Here is a 22,026-nt window from a genome sequence, read left to right as displayed (position 1 = left end):
TTTTTTTTCCCTAACTGTACTCACCTTAAAAGTACTACATTTCCTTTTTGTGTACTATTTGTATCTGCAACCCTACTTTCCTCTGCAATTCTAATCTATAATTACTTAATTATATGTTCCCTTTTATCTCCTGATAAATTTTTAAATCTGTTCAGTAACCCATAAGAACCACCACAAAGACTTTTCCTCAAAACCAGAAATCACTTGCAATCCAATATACGTTTTGAGACAATGTTGCCTATTGTCACATTTTAATATTTTGGCCTTTAGAACATTTAAAACTCAAGATTTAAATGAATGAGGATGTAACCAATTCAAACTTACCAAATATAATTTCTTGAAGGAATTATATAACTTAAAAGTCTACAAATACTGTGCTCAACATTGCAGTCATTAACATGAGCTTTTGTTTTCTCAAGCCTTTTCCTAGGTGCCTCTCCTTGGAATTGTCATTTCAGCCAGAAGAGGAAGTAATGTCAAACACTAGGACATAATCTCTCCATTTATAGAAGGGCATAAGGATAGCACTACTTTTAGGTCTTTGTCTAACTTAACATTTAAGACAATATCCGATTTTCTGCATTAACTAAGATGTAACCAAGGAAAACTATTTCCTACTCAGTTTGCAAAGGTTTTGGTTTATATTTAGTTGTGTGGGACCAGCCACATCTTATTATTTGAAGTAAATTTGGTTGTAATTAAGATACAAATTTAGTTCCTTAGTCACATTTCAAGTTCTTAATACTCACATGTGGCTAGTGGCTATCATTCATAGTAATGCAATTAGAGAATATGTCCATCCTTGTGGAAAGTTCCGTAAAATAGCGCTGATATAGAAAACTAAACACTCTAAAGCAGCATCAATAATGCTTTATGGGGGCTGGGATGTAGCTCGGTGTAGTGCTTGCCTGGCAAGTGTGTGGCCCTGCGTTTGATTCCCAGTACAAAAAAAAAAAAAGCTTCATGGTTATAAGTGATATGAGTATAAAATACTGTATGATTTGTTTCAGCACATGTGATGATCAGGGATGTGTCCTTCCCTCCCAGCTTCTCCTCTTTCATTTTCATCTTCCCTGAAAGTAGGCATTTAGGTTGATGAAAAATATAGTCTCATAAAAGGTAAAACATTCATTATTTGGTCAAAGATGTTCATATAGCTAGAACTATTCCTTATATAAGTCTTGGTGTAAATTATATGAACACAATTTACCAGGAATTTTCCCAAAGATCAGCAACTTTGTAAGTCCCCCTCCTTATGTGTACTAGCTTGTGAGTTTTCTCATACCCGATCATTGCCACTGCTAGGTTTTAGCCTTTTACCAAGTGCCACAACCCAGATGCATAATCTGGAAAGAAATCAATTTGAAGATATCCTTACTTCCCACAGCTTGGCATTTCAGTCACATGAATGTATATAAAACCAGCTAATGATGACTGGTGGAGGGAACAACCCTTCAAATATGAATATATTCTATTCACTTACCAATAAGATGTTTTTTCTGAAGAGGAATTATCCCTAATAGCTGTTATCACTTCCTCCTTCTTGGATAATATAATCTAAGATAGGATCACACCTCTTCCCCTACCTGGAATGGATCAGATCTTCTCCACAGGAAGGAGGGAGGCGGGATTGAGATGGAGCACAAGGGGGACTTCAAGAGTATGATAATATTCTATTTCTTGATGTAGGTAATATTTTACTTTCTACCCTATAAAACAAAACTACAGGAACCCTGGGGCCGGGGATTTAGCTCAGTGGTTCTGCTGCCTGCCTTGCAAGCGCAAAGACACGAGTTCAATCCCGGGTACCAAAAAAAACTACAGAACACTGCAGAGGATCCTGGGCTATCCCTAGTGAAGTCAAGAAGATACATGGAGCACTGGGTCACTGGAGGGCCTAAGGTAAGGGACATATGGAGGAAGGCAACATGTCTTCTAAAGACTTATCAGGTACAGGAAAGTCACCCAAAGTGTACAGTTCTCTAACAGCTCTCAGGCACATACTTGAGAGACAATAGTATTATTAAGAAATATTGAGTTTTTCCTTCCTCTACATTGTTCACTGATGGTTGTTTTCCACTGCTCATATTCCCCCTTTCAAATTTTTCCTCCCCTATTTTATGAGACTTACCTCCTAATTACTCATATATGCACCTCTGCTTCACACAAGTGAGCCCACTCAGCTTGATCCTGGCACTGTCAGCTCCAAAGCACAGCTGGCACTATAGATCTCATCTTATCCTCAAGATCAGAGCTAGGGAAGTCCATCTCTAAGCCTGTCTCCCTAGGCAGAGTAGTTTTTTGTTTTGAAATTCTGCTGGGAAGATGGTGGAGGACTTGGGCTTCTATGTACAAAAGTGATCAGCCCTACTCCACACTCCTTCATAGGCCAGCTGAAACTCTGGGCAGAACTATGCAATGGAAACCAGTAAGTTGGTGTTTTCTTAATAAAAATTAAAATGTTCCCAAGAGTACTAATTAATATTTTTAAACATTCACTTTAAAAAAGAAAAAAAAAAAAAAGAATTCTCTCATATTTTTTCTCCCCTTCCTGAGTGGCTAGGGACTTAAAATAATTCAGTGGAATTTACTGCTCATCTTTTATACTTACTCAGCTTAACTAATGTTTCAGTAAATTTTTCACAGTTGATTGCAACTCGGCATAATAGATGGATGAATTGATGATAAGAAAAGAAGTAGTCTAGCAGCATACGATCATAAACGTCATCTTTGCCCTGAAGGTTAAAGATGATAAAATGGTTGCACTTAAATTGTATAATAAAGAGCATATTTTGTGCAAATGTAATAAGTTTAACTAAAAAGCTGATTAAATCTTTAATTCTATAAGAACCTAGTTTTAATTTAAGTTTATTTTCAGTGTGCAAATGTATCAGTTAAAATTACCCATTATTTCTATATACTTTAATAAAATTACTGTAGGATTTTAACATGTGACACTTTAGTTCTACAGACATATCAAGAAGAATGAATTAAATTTGACTTTTGAAAAAGATCTGAAGTTATTTCTGTAAGGGTAACTACAATGTTAATTATTTTTAATATTTTATCTTATGATAATTTCTCAAGTATACTTAAGATCCAGAGACAGTGGGCAAAGACAGGGTGTGAATGAAGTGTAGGTGGAGAAAGATAAAGGGGAAAAATTGTTTTTAAAAGAATGTTATAAACTAAGATAAACTATCCTATGTCAATGTACCTTGGCTCAGTATTTAGAATCAGCATTATTTTAGAATAAGCATTAAAAGAACAGAAACCAGACTAAAAATGATAAATCTGTCAGTCAGTGATAAAATACATAGGTCAAGAAGAATATGGTTTAAGGGCAGAAAAAGAAGTCTTGATTATATGGCCAAAATTTATAAGTACCTAACAACTTTTCAGATTTAGATGTATAACCCAGTTATAATTTAACCTAGTGACAAATACTAAGGCTTACTATTAAGCTATTTTTGAGGGGGGAGAAAACTTACTACTTGTGCCTATTGTTGATTTTGCAAATATTTAACCAACATTTCAGAGCACTAAAAGTAAAAAAAGTCCAAATGAGTCAAATCTTCTTAGGATCCACAAAATGGTCACTTAAGCCTAATATACTCCTAACTGCCAGGGGGGGAATTTCAAATTACTTTGTGCTACAGAAACATGATTTTCCTGGCATCCCAACATACCTTACTGGTTTCCACCATTGTGGGCAAGAGGCACATATTGAGTTCAGGGCGCGGAGGCCGAATATTGCTTTTCCCTCCTATTAGCTTGATATTTTCTCGACAAGGGAAATAAGGTCCAAGAGACACTAAGACATTAAAAGTGTACAATAAGAATAAATGGAAAAAAAATAAATCTCCAAGCTTCAGTGTGCAGAATGATTAAATGCCAACCATATTCAAGTATTGTGCTAGATGGATACGTACTTGGTATATTACTGTGATGGTAAGTACAGTGGTTATGTTGTAGAAATGGAACCAGAGTATGAAGAAAATCGTGGGGACTCAAAAGCACAAGTTCCTTGAGGACATCTGAAAATTAAAACACAATTTGGGTATTAAAGTACTGGAGTTATATCTATCTGCTACTCTGAAACTCACAATCCCTGATGGGGACTGCAGTGTGGCAATATTGAAAACTTTTATCTACTGATACAGAGAAATTCTGTCTGATGTTCAGTCAAAATCTGGATCAGGAGTTACTAACCACAATATATAGGATCTTCTTTCAGGAAGAAAAGTTTAACATATTCATGATGCGGCTGTAATTTGTATGTCTTGCTGCTAGGCGGTTCTGAACCACCCGTGGTACACGCATCGATGTTCCATCAGGCAACATGGGACAGTCATGCATGTAGCCCCAGTAGTTTAAGCCAGTGCGAATGTGTTAAACACTATTCATGTGTTTATTTCAACTATTCAGTGTTTTATTTCAACAAAAGAAGCTTCAAGGAGAAGTAGAGTGAAATATTTAATGCACACTGACTATATGTCTATAAAATCAACTACGACAGCTAGAAAAAACCTAAAGTTTAAAATCTTTGGCTCTATGGGATAATTGATAACTTTGTATTCTACTATTAAAAGTTTTATGATGCTGGCTGGAAGATTCTCACTCTCACATGGGAATAAAGCTCATAATAACAGGGTATTGAGAAAGTTTGTGGTTAACAGAGATTACTGGTATGTGGCCCTCTCTTACTGGAGAACAAAAAATTAGGTGAGTTATTGTATAGGACATCAAAATTACTCACACATTAAAAAAAAAATTATTCACACATGACAGCCAGAGTTATTCATGCTATTTTGAGAAACTGTAAATAAACATCTATACTTTTTAGAGATCATGACTTTATGGTAAAAAATTCACTCTAAATTTATAATGGAGTATCTTTTAACAGACACAAATTTTCATTTTATTATAAATATGCAATCAGCAGTAAGATGAAATACTCAGAGTGTGAGAACAGCTACTGAGAAGTATCTTTAAGGAAAGGAACTCAAAGTACAATAACCATCCCAAACCTTTACAGTGTCAGTTGTACCCTGTAAACATCTACATGATTCTACCCTACTTAGGATCAGAAGATTTTAGAGCTATAAGAAACAGACAGATAACTGAAGGTCAAAGAGCCTAGCTACACTGAGTGACCTGCCCATAATATCACATGGCTAAGTACCAACAAGTTAAAAAACGAAACTTGATTTTCTTAGGATCTGCTAGCCAGTGTGAGTTACACATAAAAATATAAAATGTCTTCTAAACCCTACAGACCTAAGATCACATTTCAAAAAAAACAAAAAACCTCACAAAATGTTCTTCCACTAGATTTTTTAACATAGGTGTATTTTTAAGTAACTTACCTATACAGGCATTTCTTAGTTCTGGAGGGCTATAAGAATTAAGAAGAGTTAACAGTTTATGGGCAAATTCAATTCGCTCTTGCCATTGGATTAATGCTTGTTTCACATCTGCAAATATAAAAGCATACATAAATATGCTTTTAAGAGATCACAATTTTTTTCTACTGTAAACTACAGAATGCTAACACTAAAAATTCTAATTTCATAAAAACATCTTTAGCGAATGCTAAGTGATTATTTTCATGAGATGGGTACTACTCCTGTTAAACCTGCTAGATTTTATAAAGTACATATTCAGTGATGAAGATGTCCCATTTACAAGTAATATATATGAAGGTTAGTGTTCACACTATCATATAGGGACATAAGAGTTTTATATTCATTTCTCTTAAAACTAAAAATGATCTACTCTAAGCCAAAATGATCTACTCTAACTCTGGAAGTTTCCAGCTGGAGAATTTTTACAAACTACACAACTTGTTACTATGCTTGGAAATGTTTCCCAATCTCCAAATTTTTGACACTTACCACATACTTGCCTGTTTTTTAGGCAGGCATAAAGAAAACAGGAGCATTTTAGCTTTGTATAAAGGGATCATGGTGGATATTTCCTGATGGTTAGCTAGCTTAGGCCTCATCTTTTGTACATAAACCAGATGTACAAACAATTTCTTTGAGCCTGTGATTTAAAAATCTAATCTCTCTTTAATAATAGCACTAACAAAAAAAGAAGTAGGAATGACCAAACCTTTTCTCTGAAGATATGGACGTGTAGACTTCAAAACTGAAAGGAATATTGACAGAAGTTCTACTAAGTCTCCAGTCACATGGCAAGCTGTAGCTTCATGATACATCATGTGCAATGTGTTGAAAGACTACAAGTGATTTAAAAAAAACGAAAACTTAAATTTCATTTTAACTTTATTGAGCCACAAAATGGTAGTGCTCAACCCTCTCAGACAGATGCTTTCCGACTTAGATTATGTGTGCATATGTATGCAAGACAAACATTTGCTTTCTATTCCAAAGTCATATGTTTGCATTCAGTTCTTTCAAAATGTACAAGTCCTCATCTTTAGAGCTCTGACATTTTGTGTATTTTAGCCTAAAAAATTAATTTGTTTAATTACATTTAAAAAAAACACTATTTGACCTAAGACTATAGACCTTAGAAAGTACAAAGCAACAACAACAACAGATTAGGGATAACAGATACTGGCTGTAACTTTCCAGGGCCTTTGTAGAAAGACAACTGCCATTGGCTTTTAGCCATACTTAAAATAGCAGGCCTGAATAAGGTAAAAGAGCTCCAAAAGATTAGAATTCAATTCCTTAAATTGTTCTAGTTTATCTTTTAATTCCTTTAACTATGTTAACCTAACCAAATCCTAAATTTTTTCCTATTTCATTTTATAATAAATCATTCTATTTCTAATCTTCTTGCATCAGTTCACCATAGTCTATACATTATTCATAGTTCAAAGTTCAAACTTCTGAGTTTAGAGTCTGTGGCAGTACATAATCTGAACAATTTATTTCTATAGTATTTAATATGTAAGCATTAAAGACAGGAATCATGTACTTCCCATATATTACCAATATTTAGCACTCTGCTTGTCATAATGTAGACATTCAAATGTCTGTTGAATCAAAGAAATTCTCACTACTACTCTTCACTACATGTAACTATATATATATAACTATATAACTATAACTATATAACTATAACTATAAAACTATATAACTATATATATATAACTATATATATATATATATATATACACACACACACTTTAAAGACAGGGTTGACTATGAAGTCCAGGCTGGCTTCAAACTTGGTGATCCTCTTGTCTCAATGTCCGTCCCCAGTGCTGGGATTACAGATATGCACCACTACATCCAGCTAACCTTCCCATACCTTTTCTTTAAGCCAAATATTCTTGTCAACCTTCAAAGAGGAGCAATACTTCCTTACTTCTGGGTTCCTTCCTTACTCTTTGGAGTAATGAACCAAGGGGTGCTCTTACCACTGAACCCTTTAAATTTGCAATAGGGTCTTGCTAAATTGCTTAGGTTGGCCTCATACTCACAATCCTCCTGCCTCAGCCTTGTATTACAAGTGTGTGCCACTGTGCCCAGCTCATGAACATGTTTGCAATAGGGCTGTATAACTTGCTGCCAGGCAGCTTGAACCACTGGTGTACATGCATACCTGCCACACTGGCAGCATTTTATTAATTTTATTAGTACCACTGGTGGCACAAATGGATCTAATCACTTTTATTGGTCTTTTTACTAACATAATTAATAAACAGCCAATAGTATAGTCATGTATGTACTACAGGTGGTTCAAGCCGGTGGGAACACATTAAGTCATTTATTTAAATGTTCTCCCACTTACCTTCCCAGGTCCAAATTCTTCAGAGTGGTTTCAAACATGTTCTGTTTCCACTCTATGATACCATCAACTGGAAATAAAGCTATTTTTTTTAAAGTCTGTTTTTTTGGTGCTGCAGATTGAATCTAGCCTCATGCACATGCCAGGCAAGCATTCTATCTCTGAGCTACAGCCATAGCTCCGTACTTCCTAATTCTTACAGTACTTTTAAGATTTACTGTTTTATCTCTATTACGAAACTAAAGGGTACAATGTACCTCTGGTAGCTTTAAAAGCATTTCACACTTGAAGAATTACAGTGAAAATAACAAAGATTTTAAGATATTCTTTTTTTTTTTCAGCTACCGGGGCTCAAACTCAGGACCTTGCGCTTGTGAGGCAGGTGGTGGCACCACTGAGCTAAAACCCACGTCCACAAAGATTTTAAGGTACTTGTATAATTTGTGGCAATACGGGAGATTTTTACTTGCTTTTAATAGACTCAATAGTTTCCTTTGATGATGCTAATCTTGGTTTCTATGTCAAATAAGTGAGCTCTTGGAAAATACTCTGTGCCCTCGATGAGGGGAAAAGCTATGAATTAATGCATAAAAGAAGTAGCACCCAAAATATTACAACCTAATTACTCTTGGAATTTAAATTAGCATTTACTAGTCTATATAATTAAATCGGCATTGCCAACTGTAAAACAGTTTCCCATGAACTAGTTATAAAACAAGAATTCTTTTTTTTGTTTGTTTGTTTGTTTTTTTTGGTACCGGGGATTGAACTCGGGTCCTTGTGCTTGCATAGCAGGCGGCGAAACCACTGAGCTAAATCCCCGGCCCTAAAACAAGAATTCTTGATGAGAACATTAAAATCAGGTAAATCCATACAAAAAAGCAATAAAATATTTACCTCAGTCATCAGGATTAACCCTCGGTTAAATACAACAAGAAGTCTGTCTTCATCAGATTCTAATAGTATTCTGAAGGCACTAGAAAAATACATAAAATGTGGTTTGAGAACCTGATTTAGAACAGAACAAGTAGGTGATAAAAAATATAAACAGAAATAAAACTGTCACTTAACTTCGCTGCTTTCCTACCTAAAGAAAAGAGACCGCCACAGATGTTTCTTAGTAAACCACGCTAGGATAAGCATCCCAAATCTGAAAATTCAAAATCCAAGGGCTGGGGATTTAGCTCAGTGGTGCCACCACCTGCCTCCCAAGTGCAAGGTCCTGAGTTCGATCCCCGGTACCAAAAAAAAAAAAAAAAAAAAAAAAAAAAATCAAAATCCAAAATGCTCTGAAATCCTGAACTTTTTGTTCATCATAGTGACACTGAAAAATTTTCAGTTTTGGATCATTTTATATTTCCAGATTAGGGATGCCCAACACATAAGTCTATGAAAATATCTCCAAATTAAAAAACAAACTCTGAGTTCGATCCCTGGTACAAAAAAAAAAAATCTTCTGCTCCCCAAGCACTTTGCATAGGGATATTCAACTTATAAAAGGAAATAATATTAAACAAGAAACCCTCAAGCAACTTAGAGAATATTACGTCTATTAATATCTAATCAACTCAATTATTCACAAAGATAGAAGAGTGGTATGGTAAGAATATTTTTTTAAGTTTCAGAATAAGTAATGTTGATACTTAGGATGGGTTTATCAATTAAACTGCTAAGTTCTGGATATTAAAATATAAAATATATATACATTATATCAAATCATCAACTAGTAATTGGGAAAAAAGAGTAAAATGAGGGTAAAAGAAAACACTAAAAGTATACGCTGCCTTGAAAATCACATATGTAATAATCACCAAAGCATTTGTATTACTGTTAACAGACCTTATTACATTAGGATCAGAAAGCACTGTTATAGAGTACAACTGAAAATCCTACTTCCATGAGATGCTTCCTCCTTTCCTTTTTCAAACAGGAATTAAGATTTTAAAGAATTCCTTTCAATGGTGCTATATGCCTGTGATTCCTGGACTTGAGAGGAGGCTGAGGCAGGAAGATCGCTGCCCAATTTGAGGCCAGTGAGTTGAAGACCAGCCTGAACTACATAGTGAGACCTTGTATGAACAAAACAAAACAGAATTTTTTCGAAGAATTTTGGCAAAAGTGTCAATTTCATTCTGTGGACTCAAATTCAAAAGCTTTCTGAGAAAGATAGTATGAAATAACCCTACCTTAAATTTATTAGTTTAAAATAGTATTAGTGAAATCTTCATGAAAATACAAAACAAATGTATGCTTAATACAGGAAATCATCTCTGAGTCTTAGATGTGATATGTAGGTTTTTGAAAATTAGCCTGAATTTTAAAGGGAATTAAGTATAATTTGTAGCAGTTTTTTAGGTAACCATTCAATGATTTCTGTAGCTTTGAACAATTAATTATATAGAACATTTGATTATTTTAGCCAATTCATACAGATAGGGATTTAGCTCAGTGGTGGCATACCTGCCTTGTAAGCACAAGGTCCTCAGTTCGATCCCAGGTACATATCCCCCCCACCCCCCAAGCCAAGGGGTCAGATCTGGGCGAAAGAAAATGAAAAACATAATAAAACAATCAGATCCTTCCAAAGATGGAGAAAGTTTCTGGAAGGCCCTAGACTGAACTCTCTAAGCAGAAGTTCAGATGATTTTGATTTAAGCTTTAAACAGAAAATTATGCATTAACATTTTTTCTAGTCCTGATTCTAATAAAACACAAACAAATACAAACCAAAGAGTTTAAAATCAGATGACTTTCTAAATATAAATTCTTTCAAAGCATAAATGTTTAACCAATAACATTAAATAATTAGTAAAAGGATAGTCCTCATCCTCACATAGACAAACAAAAAGAAACCAAAAACATGTTTTTTACCTTATTAAAGTAGTCCAGCAGGAGCGTCCATCTAAGCAGCGTAAGTAACAACTTATGGTTGTTTTCTTAAACTGTTTAATGTCTTCTAATTCTTCTTCCCTCATATCTGGCCTCTGAGCTATGAACAGCTGCATCAAGTTAAATAGTTCTTCCACTGCCTAAATAAAGTGAATAAGCAATATGATGATCTTTTAACCCTCTAATATTTTAGCATGTGTGCTTCTGATTTCTGAAAGTCAGGCTCATTAGCTAACTCTTAAAATTACAGAAGTTTAGATTACACCAGTAATACCATCCTGGAACAGTTGTAACATTACCAATAAATTCTATCTTAAAATTAAACATATTATACACTGAAAAAAATCAACAAATCTGAAAATCAAAGTCCAGTGAAATTAAAATTGACAAATACAGTTAATACAACTGATTTTTAATCTTAATGTAGTTTAAAGCACTAGGTCCGTAACTTTTTTGGTACCGGCAATCGAACTCAGGTCCTTGTGCTTTCAAGGCAGGTGGCAGAACCACTGAGCTAAATCCCCAGCCCTAGGTCTGTAACTTCAAAGGTGTGTCTAGAGAGACAGGCTACACCAATCCGCTGTTCCTTTTTAAGAATGAGAAATCACTGCTTTGTCACAAAGATTTTTTTTTTTTCCTAAGACAGGGTCTCACTATGTAGTTCAGTCTTATCTTGAACTCACTATGTAGCCCAGGTTAGCCTCAAACTCGGTGATCCTCCTGCCTCAGCCTCCTAAAGTGCTGGGATTATAACCATGTGAAATGATCTTTTAGGCACTTTTTATTTTCCAAAAAAAATTGTCGTTAATATATAAACATCTCATTCTCTCAAAAAATTTTACAACTATACAGCTGTTTGCTCCATTATTTGCATAGGAAATGACCACAATATGTGAAATGATCTTTCTAGTATGATGGTCAGTGTAAGGTCTGATGGATGAAATGTGAAAATTTACTATTTTAGTAAAATCACTAGCTGTGACTTTATAAAACTAACTCATGTGAATGTTAGATAAGGGCTGCTCCTCTCATATATATATTTATTAAAAAGAACTAATATCTTCATCTTCATATTTTTCACAGCAAAAGTTTACTTAAGCACATTTTCATAAAAACCTCCAGGAGGTGAGTGTTCTACAATAAAGAGCATTACATTTCACTGATATCAAGGGCAAGAAATAAAACAGGGAGAAAATCACTCTAGCTCACCTAGTGTGCCTCAACCCTGGATATAATATTTAGTAACTAAATATTTATATGAACTGTGGCACAGACAAGTTTATTGAACTGTAATAAATCCCATTATGAATCCTTCAAAGTCAGGCGGAGTCATTTTTTTTTCTGTATTCTTACAGCTTTGAACTTCCTGTTATACTCTTTGCTATATTATAGGCATTCTAATGGCCTCAAATGGAAATTGGGTTATCCTTTTTTTTGGTTTTGTTTTGTTTTTTGGTACTGGGGATCGAACTCGTGTCCCTGCACTTGCGCAGCAGGCGGTGAAACCACTGAGCTAAATCCCCGGCAGAAACTGGGTTATTCTTATGGGTAGCAGATTTTAAAGAACTCACTAAACCATCTATAAAGAACGATTTAATCTATAAAGGACAGCTTACAACACAGGGTACGAAGCAATAGTAAAAAGTAAAATCCAAGAATAAAAGTCTTATGCAGAGGGAAAAAACTGAATATAAAACCTATGCAGAGCTAAAGGAATCAGTTTTAAACTTTATACAACTGTTTCCTGATTAATTTTTTAGTGGTACTAAAGATTTGATGGATATTTTAATCATTTCATTAATTTCAACATAATCTTGAGAAAATAACGACCCTCTTAAAATACTGTTTAGTGCATAGCTTAGCATATAAATCTTGATTGAACATCTAATTTTTGAATAGTACTTACTCTCTAAAACTCTGCCACAAAAATAACTTTCTCTTTACACATGAAAGATGCATTCACAAAAGCACAAAATTAAAAAGTTCCACAAGAAATAGGATTTTAACTTCAACTTAGGAAAACTTATTCACATACTAACTTTCTAGTAATATAGCATTATATATGTGTATTCAAGAAAGCAAACATTTTAAGTCCTTAAGAAAGACTATCTATCCATCCATCCCATCCATCCATCCCTCTTGTTTTTTTTTTTGGTACCAGGGATCAAACTCCGGTTCTTGCGCTTGCGAGGGAGGCGGCTGAACCACTAAGCTAAATCCCTGGCCATCCATCTCTTTTTGAGACAAGGTCTCGCTATGCAGTTCAGCCTGGCCTTGAACTCACTATGTAGCCCAGGCTGGCCTTGACCTCATGGTGATCCTCCTGCTTCATCCTCCTCAGTGCTAGGATTACAGGCTTGCGCCACCACACCTGGCAACTATTCTGTATTTTGTCATCACTTTTTACAAGGGGAAAAACACACACTGCTAACCACTTTGAGGATACAAATACAAAAGTATCAATTTTACTCACTCCAGGGTATTGGCTGGCATGTGGTGTAAGATTCTTAAAAGCCCACTGGATGTTCTGGTGAGAAGCCAGTTGTCGTGTGAACGCAGGAGACTGCTCACAGCAGAGCCTCAGAATGCCGTAGTAGGCAGGCAGCATCCCACGGTTAAAAAGCACCACATCCTGATCATCATGGTCAGCAAGGATGTAATTGAAGGCAATGTTCTTGGTTACCACTGGATTCTGAACAATAAGGCGGATATTCTCTGGACAGTCAGCACACACATTGTACCAAAATGAAAGCAAAGCCTGTTTATTGTGATTTGTAGCTATTGCTGGCTCAGAAAGTTTAGGCTGGAAAAGGTTCCACAAATCCATGAAATATGTGGAAAACATCAGCTTCTCAGTTTTGGAAATTAAACAGTAAGTCATAAAGCTAAAATAGGGCACTAGCTTTGTAGTGCCATGAACAGCAGCATCAACATAAAGTTTGGCTCTTGAGAGCAAACCAAGGAGCACGTTGTAGACCTGATGCAGGACTACTGTTGTGTCTGGACTGAGTGGAAGGTCACGGGTTGGGATGTGCAAAGACCTTGTTGACCGGAACATCTGGCGGAATGAATTGCTTGGTATAAGGGACACCAGAAGATAAGCTGCAGCTATAAAATGTAAAACAAAACTGTCAGATCTTTATAAGATATAAAATAGACTGAAGAGCAGTCATTAAACACAAAGCCACTCTGCCCTTTAATAATGAAAATGAATAAAAATTAAAGGACATTACATCGCTTTTAATATCCTTGTGGTTTACCCTTGACCCCATTGAAAACTCCTAAGGGGTGATAGAAACAGATGCCTTCCTTTCATTCTGTCACTCTTTTATTTTAATGGCAAGATCACCAAACATTACCAGGACTTGTTTTCAAACCTCTTTTGTTTAGCTTTCCCAAGTTGGAGAATTTTCTCACTTTATTATAACCTTTTGAGGAAATAATATGACTTAAGAAAGAGAACATATAAACATAATAGATGAAGCAAGACCTATGAAAAAAAGGGTTCCGAATATGGTCAAACTGTTTAATGTTTTATGGTCTTAGTTTTTTTTTTCAGACAGGGTCTCAGTATGTAGCCTAGTCTGTCCTTGAACTCCCCCCACCCCCATACTGGGGATCGAACTCCGAACCATCAAACTCAGAACCTTACACTTGTGAGGCAGGCACGGTGCCACTGAGCTAAATCCCCAGCCCAAGACTTTGATGTCTGTCTTTTTTTTGGTACCAGGGATTGAACTTGGGACCTTGTGCTTGTAAGGCAGGCGGTGGAACCACTGAGCTAAATGCCCAGCCCTGTCCTCGAACTCTTGATGCTATTTCCTCAGCCTTTCAAGTGCTGGGATCATCTGACATACACCATCATGCCTGGCTTTGGTTTAAGTTTTCTTGTTATTTAAAAAATAATGGTTATTTTGTAATAATGTACAACAATGGTATACAATTTACTTAAGTTATAAAGACAGAAAGAGATCAATATAAAAGTTGTTTGTAATATATAGGATTATATATGCTAATTATAGAACATTAACTTTGGAAAATCTTTAAAAGTCTTCTAGGGCTAATCTGAAACCCAAAGAGCGAGCCTCTACTTTTAACATACCCGGAAACTCTCATTAAGCATATGATTCTGAGTTTCATGAATTTTTAGTTGAGTCTACTATCTGTAAGTCACTAGGCTCAAACTCCAAGAATAAGGAGATAAGCTCCACTTCCTGGGGAATGTGTACATAAATTATTTGGAATTTTCCTATATAGAATTGTTTTTCATTTATCCAATCATGCATTATACCAGTATGGACTCATGGATGTTTATTTTATACTTCAAATTATAAACAACTATTTTTTTTTTTTTGAGACACGGTCTTGCTATGTATTAGTTCAGACTGGCCTTGGACTCACTGCATAGCCCAGGCTGGCTCTGAACTCAAGGCAATCCTCCTGCCTCAGCCTCCTGAGTGCTGGGACTACAAGCATGCACCACCATGCCTGGCCTATAACTGATTGTTGTATCATTTACTTTGTTACTCTAATTAGTCCAGCTTTAGCCAACAGAAGCTCTTTTAGGTTAATTCTGTGTCACTAATATATCCTCGTTATTTTGTTTTTTGATTGTTTCTTTACTATGGCAATCTCCAGGCCTAAAATCATTCTCCTAGAAGTTGTGAATCTTTTTATTGGGAAATGGTGTTCAGAATCCAACATCTAAAGTACTGGATGTGTTTGTTACTACTTTAGTACTGCTGATTTTAGGTCATCTTAGTGGGCTGCTAGAAAATAGGTTAATGATGTCAAAAGTTAACTACTTTGATTTTCATTTCTTTCAATTCTCAAAAGTAAATATTTTATATTTATAATTTCCTGTTCTGCAAAATATTTAATTTTGATATTTGTTCATCTGTCTGACTTGTATACAACAAATATGTCAGTATTTTCTGTCTTTATTACTCTTTTAGTTGTCAAGAGTTATTTTCAAAACAGGATTTGTTTTTGATCTTTCACTTCTTTTCACTAATGGTGATCACACCTTGCCACTCTACTGAAGAAGAAAACAAGAATGCTAGTAATGATGTTGCTCAAGAAAAACCAAGGCTTCAAAAACAACAGGGCTAGTGATGTAATTCAGTGGTGAAGAGCTTTTTTCGTATGCTTAAGTTCCTGGGTTCAATCCCTGATAGAGGGAGGGAGGGAAGGAGGGACAGGACAGAAAGGAAGGGACACTATAGACATATTTGTATAACACTATAGTTTCTAAATATTAATACAACTTCAGCCTTTAAGGACAACATCTTGCCAGTGTGATGGTACGCTCCTATAAGCCCAGTGCTTGGGAGGCTGATGCAGGAGGATCAGTTTGAGGGCAGCTTGGGCAACACTGTGAATTCAAGATTGGTCAGAACTACATAGGAAGATCATGTTTCTAAGTAAATAAATAAAAAGAATAACATCTCCAAGAACTCTGTGTTATACAATAGGCATATAGATGCCTTTAAAAAATGGTAGGCGCTTTAAAAAAAAAAACTTGGAATGACAATAAATGGTTGCTAAATTCTGAATATTTGACTTACAAGTCCTGACTCTAGGATAATTGTGAGCCAAAAGAAATCGCTCCACCCAGTTTTCCATATTCTGTAGGACCCAGCTGTGTGCCAGTTTATTTCGTGGTGTCTGCACTGCCAACCAATCCAGACATTGAGAAGGATTGTATTCAATCACCTACAGATAAAATGACAAGAACAGAATATAAGGTCAATTTACACACACATATACACCATGGAACATTTAAATGTAAAGCAATTTTTAAAAAACTAGAGCCAAAACACAAGAACAAAAACAAAAACAAAACCCCAAAAAACAGAGCCCAAAGAAGTTTTACCCACATTTCCCACCATTTTTAAATCTATTTGCCTTTATCAGTGGGAAATAGTCAAGATAATGTTGTCAGCAGTTCACTAAATTTAAAATAATCAAGGGCTGTAACATATGACAAACATGAGAACACAATGATTTTTAGTTATTAAATTTATAAGTTTATTTTAAAATATTTTTAATTCTCTAAAGTTTTTCATCTTTACTTTTCTTACTCCATGTCTAACCTACTAATTACTATTATGTGAGAATGTGAAGTAGCTCACCACACATTGCTGTGATCTTCTGTTTCCAAGGGAAAAGGGAATGTTAGAAATGTAGAGCAGGATTTAAATGTACTGTGCTCTAGAGTCCAAATTCCTTTTTTTCTTTTTTTACTGGTACATTTTAGATATACATAATGTACAGTCCAAATTCTGTGGCTGTGTTTTCATTTTACTAGAACATAGCCACGTCCACTCATTTACTTATTTATTGTGTACAGCTACTTTTAGGCTAAAACAACACAGCTGAGTAGTTTGAAAGACTGTATAGCCAACAAAGCCTAAAATATCTATCTGCTCCTTTAAAAAAAGGTTTGGTGCTCCCTGGGGTCCAGAACATTTCTGATAATGATTAGGGAGAAATTTTGTGACCATATCAGTAACTCTAGAACCAAAGGGGCTGGTGTTTCCTTTACTATTTCCGTCAACTGCTGAGAACAGCTGGTTTGTATTTTTAGGGTTTCTAGCTGTCTTATGTAATCTTTCTTGAGGGTAAACGAAAGAAACTTCATGTAAGTGGAAGAAATTTTTTTTAGGGCGGGTATTGGAGATAGAACTTGGGACCTTGCACTTGTGAGGCAGGCAGTGGAACTACTGAGCTAAATCCCTGGCCCAAGTGGAAGAAACTTTTAAAACACTTGAGAGACTAGCTAAAAACTCGTTTTGCTCAAAATCTATGACTAAAGTGCTTCTTATTCCTTGACCTGTGAATGACTCAATGAAACCATTTTGGTAACCCAAATAAAAAACTGGTACAGTCCTTGACTTGCAAAGTGAGTTCTATTCTGGGAGAATTGTTTATAAGCTGACAAAGTGAGTATTACACAGTACACTGTGAAGGTTCATAACTTGAATGTTTCTAAGTCAGGGACATACTCTTACTGAACTTAAGATGGTAGTGACTGTATTATAAAAGTAAAATCCTCAGGAACTAAAAAATGAAAACACCCACACCAACACTTACCTCCCATATCCTCTGCAGAATATATGATGCAAAGGGAGGCATTCCTGGAGGTCCACCAGCAAACTCCATTAGCATAGTCAACAATTTAAAGAAAGGATTGGCTGCCTATAAGACACATACACATGTGCATGTCTTTCAGCAGAAAAAAACCGCATCTATTCTACCACATATTTTATTTAAATCTTCTGTATTATGTTAGCAGAGTTCATTCATACTCTGGCATACAAACTTGAACTACCATAAAACAGGAGGATCAGCTAGAGGATACAAACTACGTAAGAGTTACATGCAGTAGATTTTTCTGGATGTCCAACATGTTTGGAAAAAAGTAGTTTAGGGGGCCGGGGATTTAGCTCAGTGGTTCTGCCACCTGCCTGGCAAGTGCAAGGACCCCAGCTCGATCCCCAGTACCAAAAAAAAAAAAAAGTGGCTTAAAAAATTTATTAAACTGGGCCGGGAATTTAGCTCTGGCACTATGCCTGCCTCACAAGCACAAGGTCCTGAGTTTGATCCCTGGTACCAAAAAAAAATTTTACAAATTAAACTGACAAACATGTATTTACAGTATACCTTGTGATGTTTTGAAAACTGCATACATTGTGGAATGGGAATATCCAGCTAATTAAGTATGCATTACCTCACATATTTATTTTTTTCTTGAGATAAGAACACTTAAAAATATACCCTGTTAGCCATTTTCAAACATATAGTACATTATCATTAACTATAATCACATGTGTATAATACAGCCTTTGAACTTATTCCTCATGTTTAACTGAAATTTTTTATCCTTTGACCAACACCTTCCCAATTTCCAAAATCTGTTAATGAATCAAGCATTGTCTATTGAAAAATCTTAGGTTAAAAGTTTGCTGTAGCAAGCTGTGATCCCTGAGAGTAATTTATATTAATGTTTGACACATACTGTTAAATTATCTAAACATTTCCATATTATTAAAACACTTTTATGATATTATATTCTATCTCTCCACATTGTGCATAGCTCTGGCTAGTCTACTTTGTCTTTTGGACACAATTATGACACATGCTTCACACCAAACAACTTCAAGCTTAGCATTTAGGTGCCACTCTGATATACTGAATTTACATGTGTATTTTTAGTTTGGAAAACTGGATTTGTGATAAAATATGAAGAGGTAAATCAGCTTATTCAAATCATATACTTAACAAGTAACCTACTGTGTTATGGGAGAAACCTAAACAACCAGAAAGATTTAAATGAAAGCATTATCAGTGCTGATACTAGTTTCAAAAGAAATGAATTGAGAAACATTTACATACCTCAGGAGTCAGCTTTGCTATTGAGGTGAAAAGCATGGATACAATCTAAAACAGAAACAGGAGAATGTCAGAATATTCTTTTGAGAACTCCCAAAAATCTTTAAGACTAGTATTTATCACTTACATGTTCTGCAAGTCGATTATTGTACCGACACAGGCTGAAAATCAGATTACAGGTTTGTCTTATATTGATGCCATCACGAATATGTTGAAACAAGAAGGGAAATCCCTGTTAAGAGCAAAATTTGTTCACTTAAGAACCACTGTATTATTTTTGTGATCAAATTTTCTAATATTAGAGAAGGTATTACCTTTCCTCCTGTTAATGCTGCCATGTCAGTCTGTGATAATGTCAAATGCCTAAAAGAAAATATTAGTGGAAATAAATTTTTTCCCTGTGTATTACTTGATAGCTATTTACATCATGACATGCATCAAAACTGTCATTTCTATTTTAACTGCCCACCAATGTAAAATGAATTTCAGATTTTTTTTTGATAGACCTGCTTGCTAAGCATCTCCTAGGGAATTTTCCAAGATTCTAGCATTGGCCAAAGTTTACTTCATTTTCATTTACTTAGCTGTTTTCTGATGTGAGACCCTTTAAAAACCAGATGGATTTCTAAGAAACATTACTTTCACCTCCTGGTTTAAATGTGTTACATACAGTTTTCTTTATTATAGATATTTAAAAAATATTCAGCTTCAAATTTACCAAAATTAGAGCTAGTCTTATTTCATTTTTACCACCAGCCACTCAGTATACATTATTCTTGAGGTAAACTCCAAGTATTTTATCATTTAATCCATAAATCTTAATATATATCTCTTAAAGGTAAATTCCAAAATTGTAAAAATGGTACCATTATTCATGCCTACAATAAATCAGTAATTCCTGTCTTTCAATATCCATTATACAAATTTCCTTAAGTTTCTAAAAATATTGTTTTTTAGTTGGCTTCAATCACAATCCAAATAAAGTCCTTTGTTGCAACTGGTTGAAATGTCTTTTAAATCTTTATCTACTGGTTTCCCCTCCAACTTTTATCTTATAATTTATCTGGTGAAGAAAGAGTCCTGTAGAGTTTCCCAAATTTATATTTTGTTAACTGTATCTTAGTGGTGGTGTTTTAACATGTTTCCATCCCTGAATTTCCTGTAAACCAGTAGGTGGATCTAGAGACTTGATCAGATTTAGATTTGACTTTTTAATCAAGGATATTTTGTAGGTGGCAGCATGGGTTTTCACCAGGAGGAACACAATGAAAGGTTTCTCTTTTTGCAATATTTTTAGCCAGTGATGATCATTGTCTAGGTCCATTATTTAATTCAAGGTCATAAAATAGTGATATTCTAATTCCAACAGTATTGCTCTTCTATTAACTCCAATATCTCTATGATGATAAACTTTCCCTCGTCCACCACTTGGTTGCCATAAGGTTTACTTCCCCCAGGTAGGATAAATAAGTCCTTGATACCATTTCATCACTTCAAAATAACGATTTGATTAGCATGGTTGCCAACAAGTTTCAATTTTTTTTTAACTGAAAAGATTTAAGTATCTCTGATATATTTCATAGTCCACTGCAGTTATTCTTATTTTTGAAGCTCAAGTTGTCCAATCTATGACCAGTAGAAAACACCTTAAATCAGTTGCCGAGTCTGTTCAACATGGCCTCAGTAGTGTTAGATAACCTAAATGTGCTTTCCAAAATAAAAAATTGAAAAAAAAAAATTCTAAGAGCCTCATTTATCCTTTGCCCAAAACCTGGCACGCAACAGCTTCAGAATAACAATTCCAATTATACTACTAACAATATAATTACTAAAACAGCTTAGGACAGTCTTGCAATTCTTTTTTTGGTAACAGGGATCAAACTCGGGTCCTTGCGCTTGCGAGGTAGGCGGCGGAATGGTACATTTATCATATTGGTTTTTTTTGTTTTGTTTTATTTTTGGTACTGGGGATCGAACTCAGGACCTTGCGCTTGCAAGGCAGGCGCACGACCACTGAGCTAAATCCCCAGCCCTTCTTGCAATTCTTTTTGTTCTTCATGTACATCCCACTAGAAATTTTACAATTAGTGTGTTCTAAAGTCACTTTAATCCCTCTAAGGTTGGCTATATCACCTCCTTAATATGTAGTAAGATTTACTTATTTCATTATACTTCTGTTGTTTAAGGATTGCTTATTTATTTGTAATTATACAAAACATTTACATTATTCCAAAGTTAAATCTACAAAACAATTTTCCTTTTCAAGCTTCCATTTCTGTCCCCTCCACCTTGTTTTTCCTCCCACCTTCACTGGAAACCATTTTTAAACAGATATTTTTAATTTATAATTAAGTTGATATTTGTGCTAGTTATGACTTATGTAGTGCTAGAAACACTAAATTAACAAGTATCAAATCATTGTTTCTCTGGGAAATATAGAAGTAGGTTCCTGTGAGCCTCTGGTCACATTTTCATCAATTAATCAATCCATTACCATGCTTTATGAGTGTTTCTGTTTAAGGACACACTTCATGTATGTTATTGATGCATTAACATTGAACTCACAATCAAAAGCATTACAACACATGCCTGAAAAAAACTTGTCTAAGACATGTATTTTCATCCTAAGGCACATAACAGCATTCTTTGAGGTTAGGAAAACCAGACAGCATTTCAGCAATGTGCTTGGGTGCCATTTTAAACAGTAAAATCACCAACAGAAAGCTTAAACATTTGAAAAATGTGGCATACATCATGTAATGTACATTTGTTTACAACATGAAAATCAAAACAAGACAGCAGATGGTCGCCTTGTTTGACCTCAGCTAGGAAAGTGTGTCAGCCAACTTAAAATTTTTACCACTTTGCACCACACGTGTCAGCAAATGATTATAAAAGTTCTTCAAGTATTGATATTGGCATTACAGATAAATTTCAGCAAGTGGGTGAATTTGTGTATAGGAAATACATGAATAA

General features: G+C 35.1%; 1 protein-coding gene across 5 annotated transcripts in view; it reads right to left on the bottom strand.

Moving 5' to 3' along the window:
- Usp34 (ubiquitin specific peptidase 34) overlaps nt 1–22,026 on the bottom strand; it is a 269,176-nt gene that overhangs the window by 11,474 nt on the left and 235,676 nt on the right. For 4 of the 5 annotated variants that reach the window (XM_087216017.1, XM_004867234.4, XM_087216018.1 and 1 more), the window contains 13 exons: nt 19,365–19,413; nt 19,178–19,282; nt 19,054–19,098; nt 17,752–17,856; nt 16,224–16,371; nt 13,130–13,764; nt 10,639–10,796; nt 8,665–8,743; nt 6,118–6,244; nt 5,370–5,477; nt 3,933–4,037; nt 3,690–3,814; nt 2,612–2,735 (listed from right to left, as the gene is read on the bottom strand). In XM_087216017.1, the coding sequence (XP_087072143.1) occupies nt 2,612–2,735; nt 3,690–3,814; nt 3,933–4,037; nt 5,370–5,477; nt 6,118–6,244; nt 8,665–8,743; nt 10,639–10,796; nt 13,130–13,764; nt 16,224–16,371; nt 17,752–17,856; nt 19,054–19,098; nt 19,178–19,282; nt 19,365–19,413 (1,913 nt within the window). The remainder of the gene's footprint in view (nt 1–2,611; nt 2,736–3,689; nt 3,815–3,932; nt 4,038–5,369; nt 5,478–6,117; nt 6,245–8,664; nt 8,744–10,638; nt 10,797–13,129; nt 13,765–16,223; nt 16,372–17,751; nt 17,857–19,053; nt 19,099–19,177; nt 19,283–19,364; nt 19,414–22,026) is intronic. The other variant, XM_087216020.1, reaches the window with a different exon arrangement.

Source organism: Heterocephalus glaber, unplaced genomic scaffold (assembly GCF_053883595.1).
Source record: "Heterocephalus glaber isolate CG9 unplaced genomic scaffold, H.glaber_assembly_v1.0 deba00001457, whole genome shotgun sequence".
Lineage (NCBI taxonomy): Eukaryota > Metazoa > Chordata > Mammalia > Rodentia > Bathyergidae > Heterocephalus > Heterocephalus glaber.
This window is presented reverse-complemented; position numbering and strand designations above follow the sequence as displayed.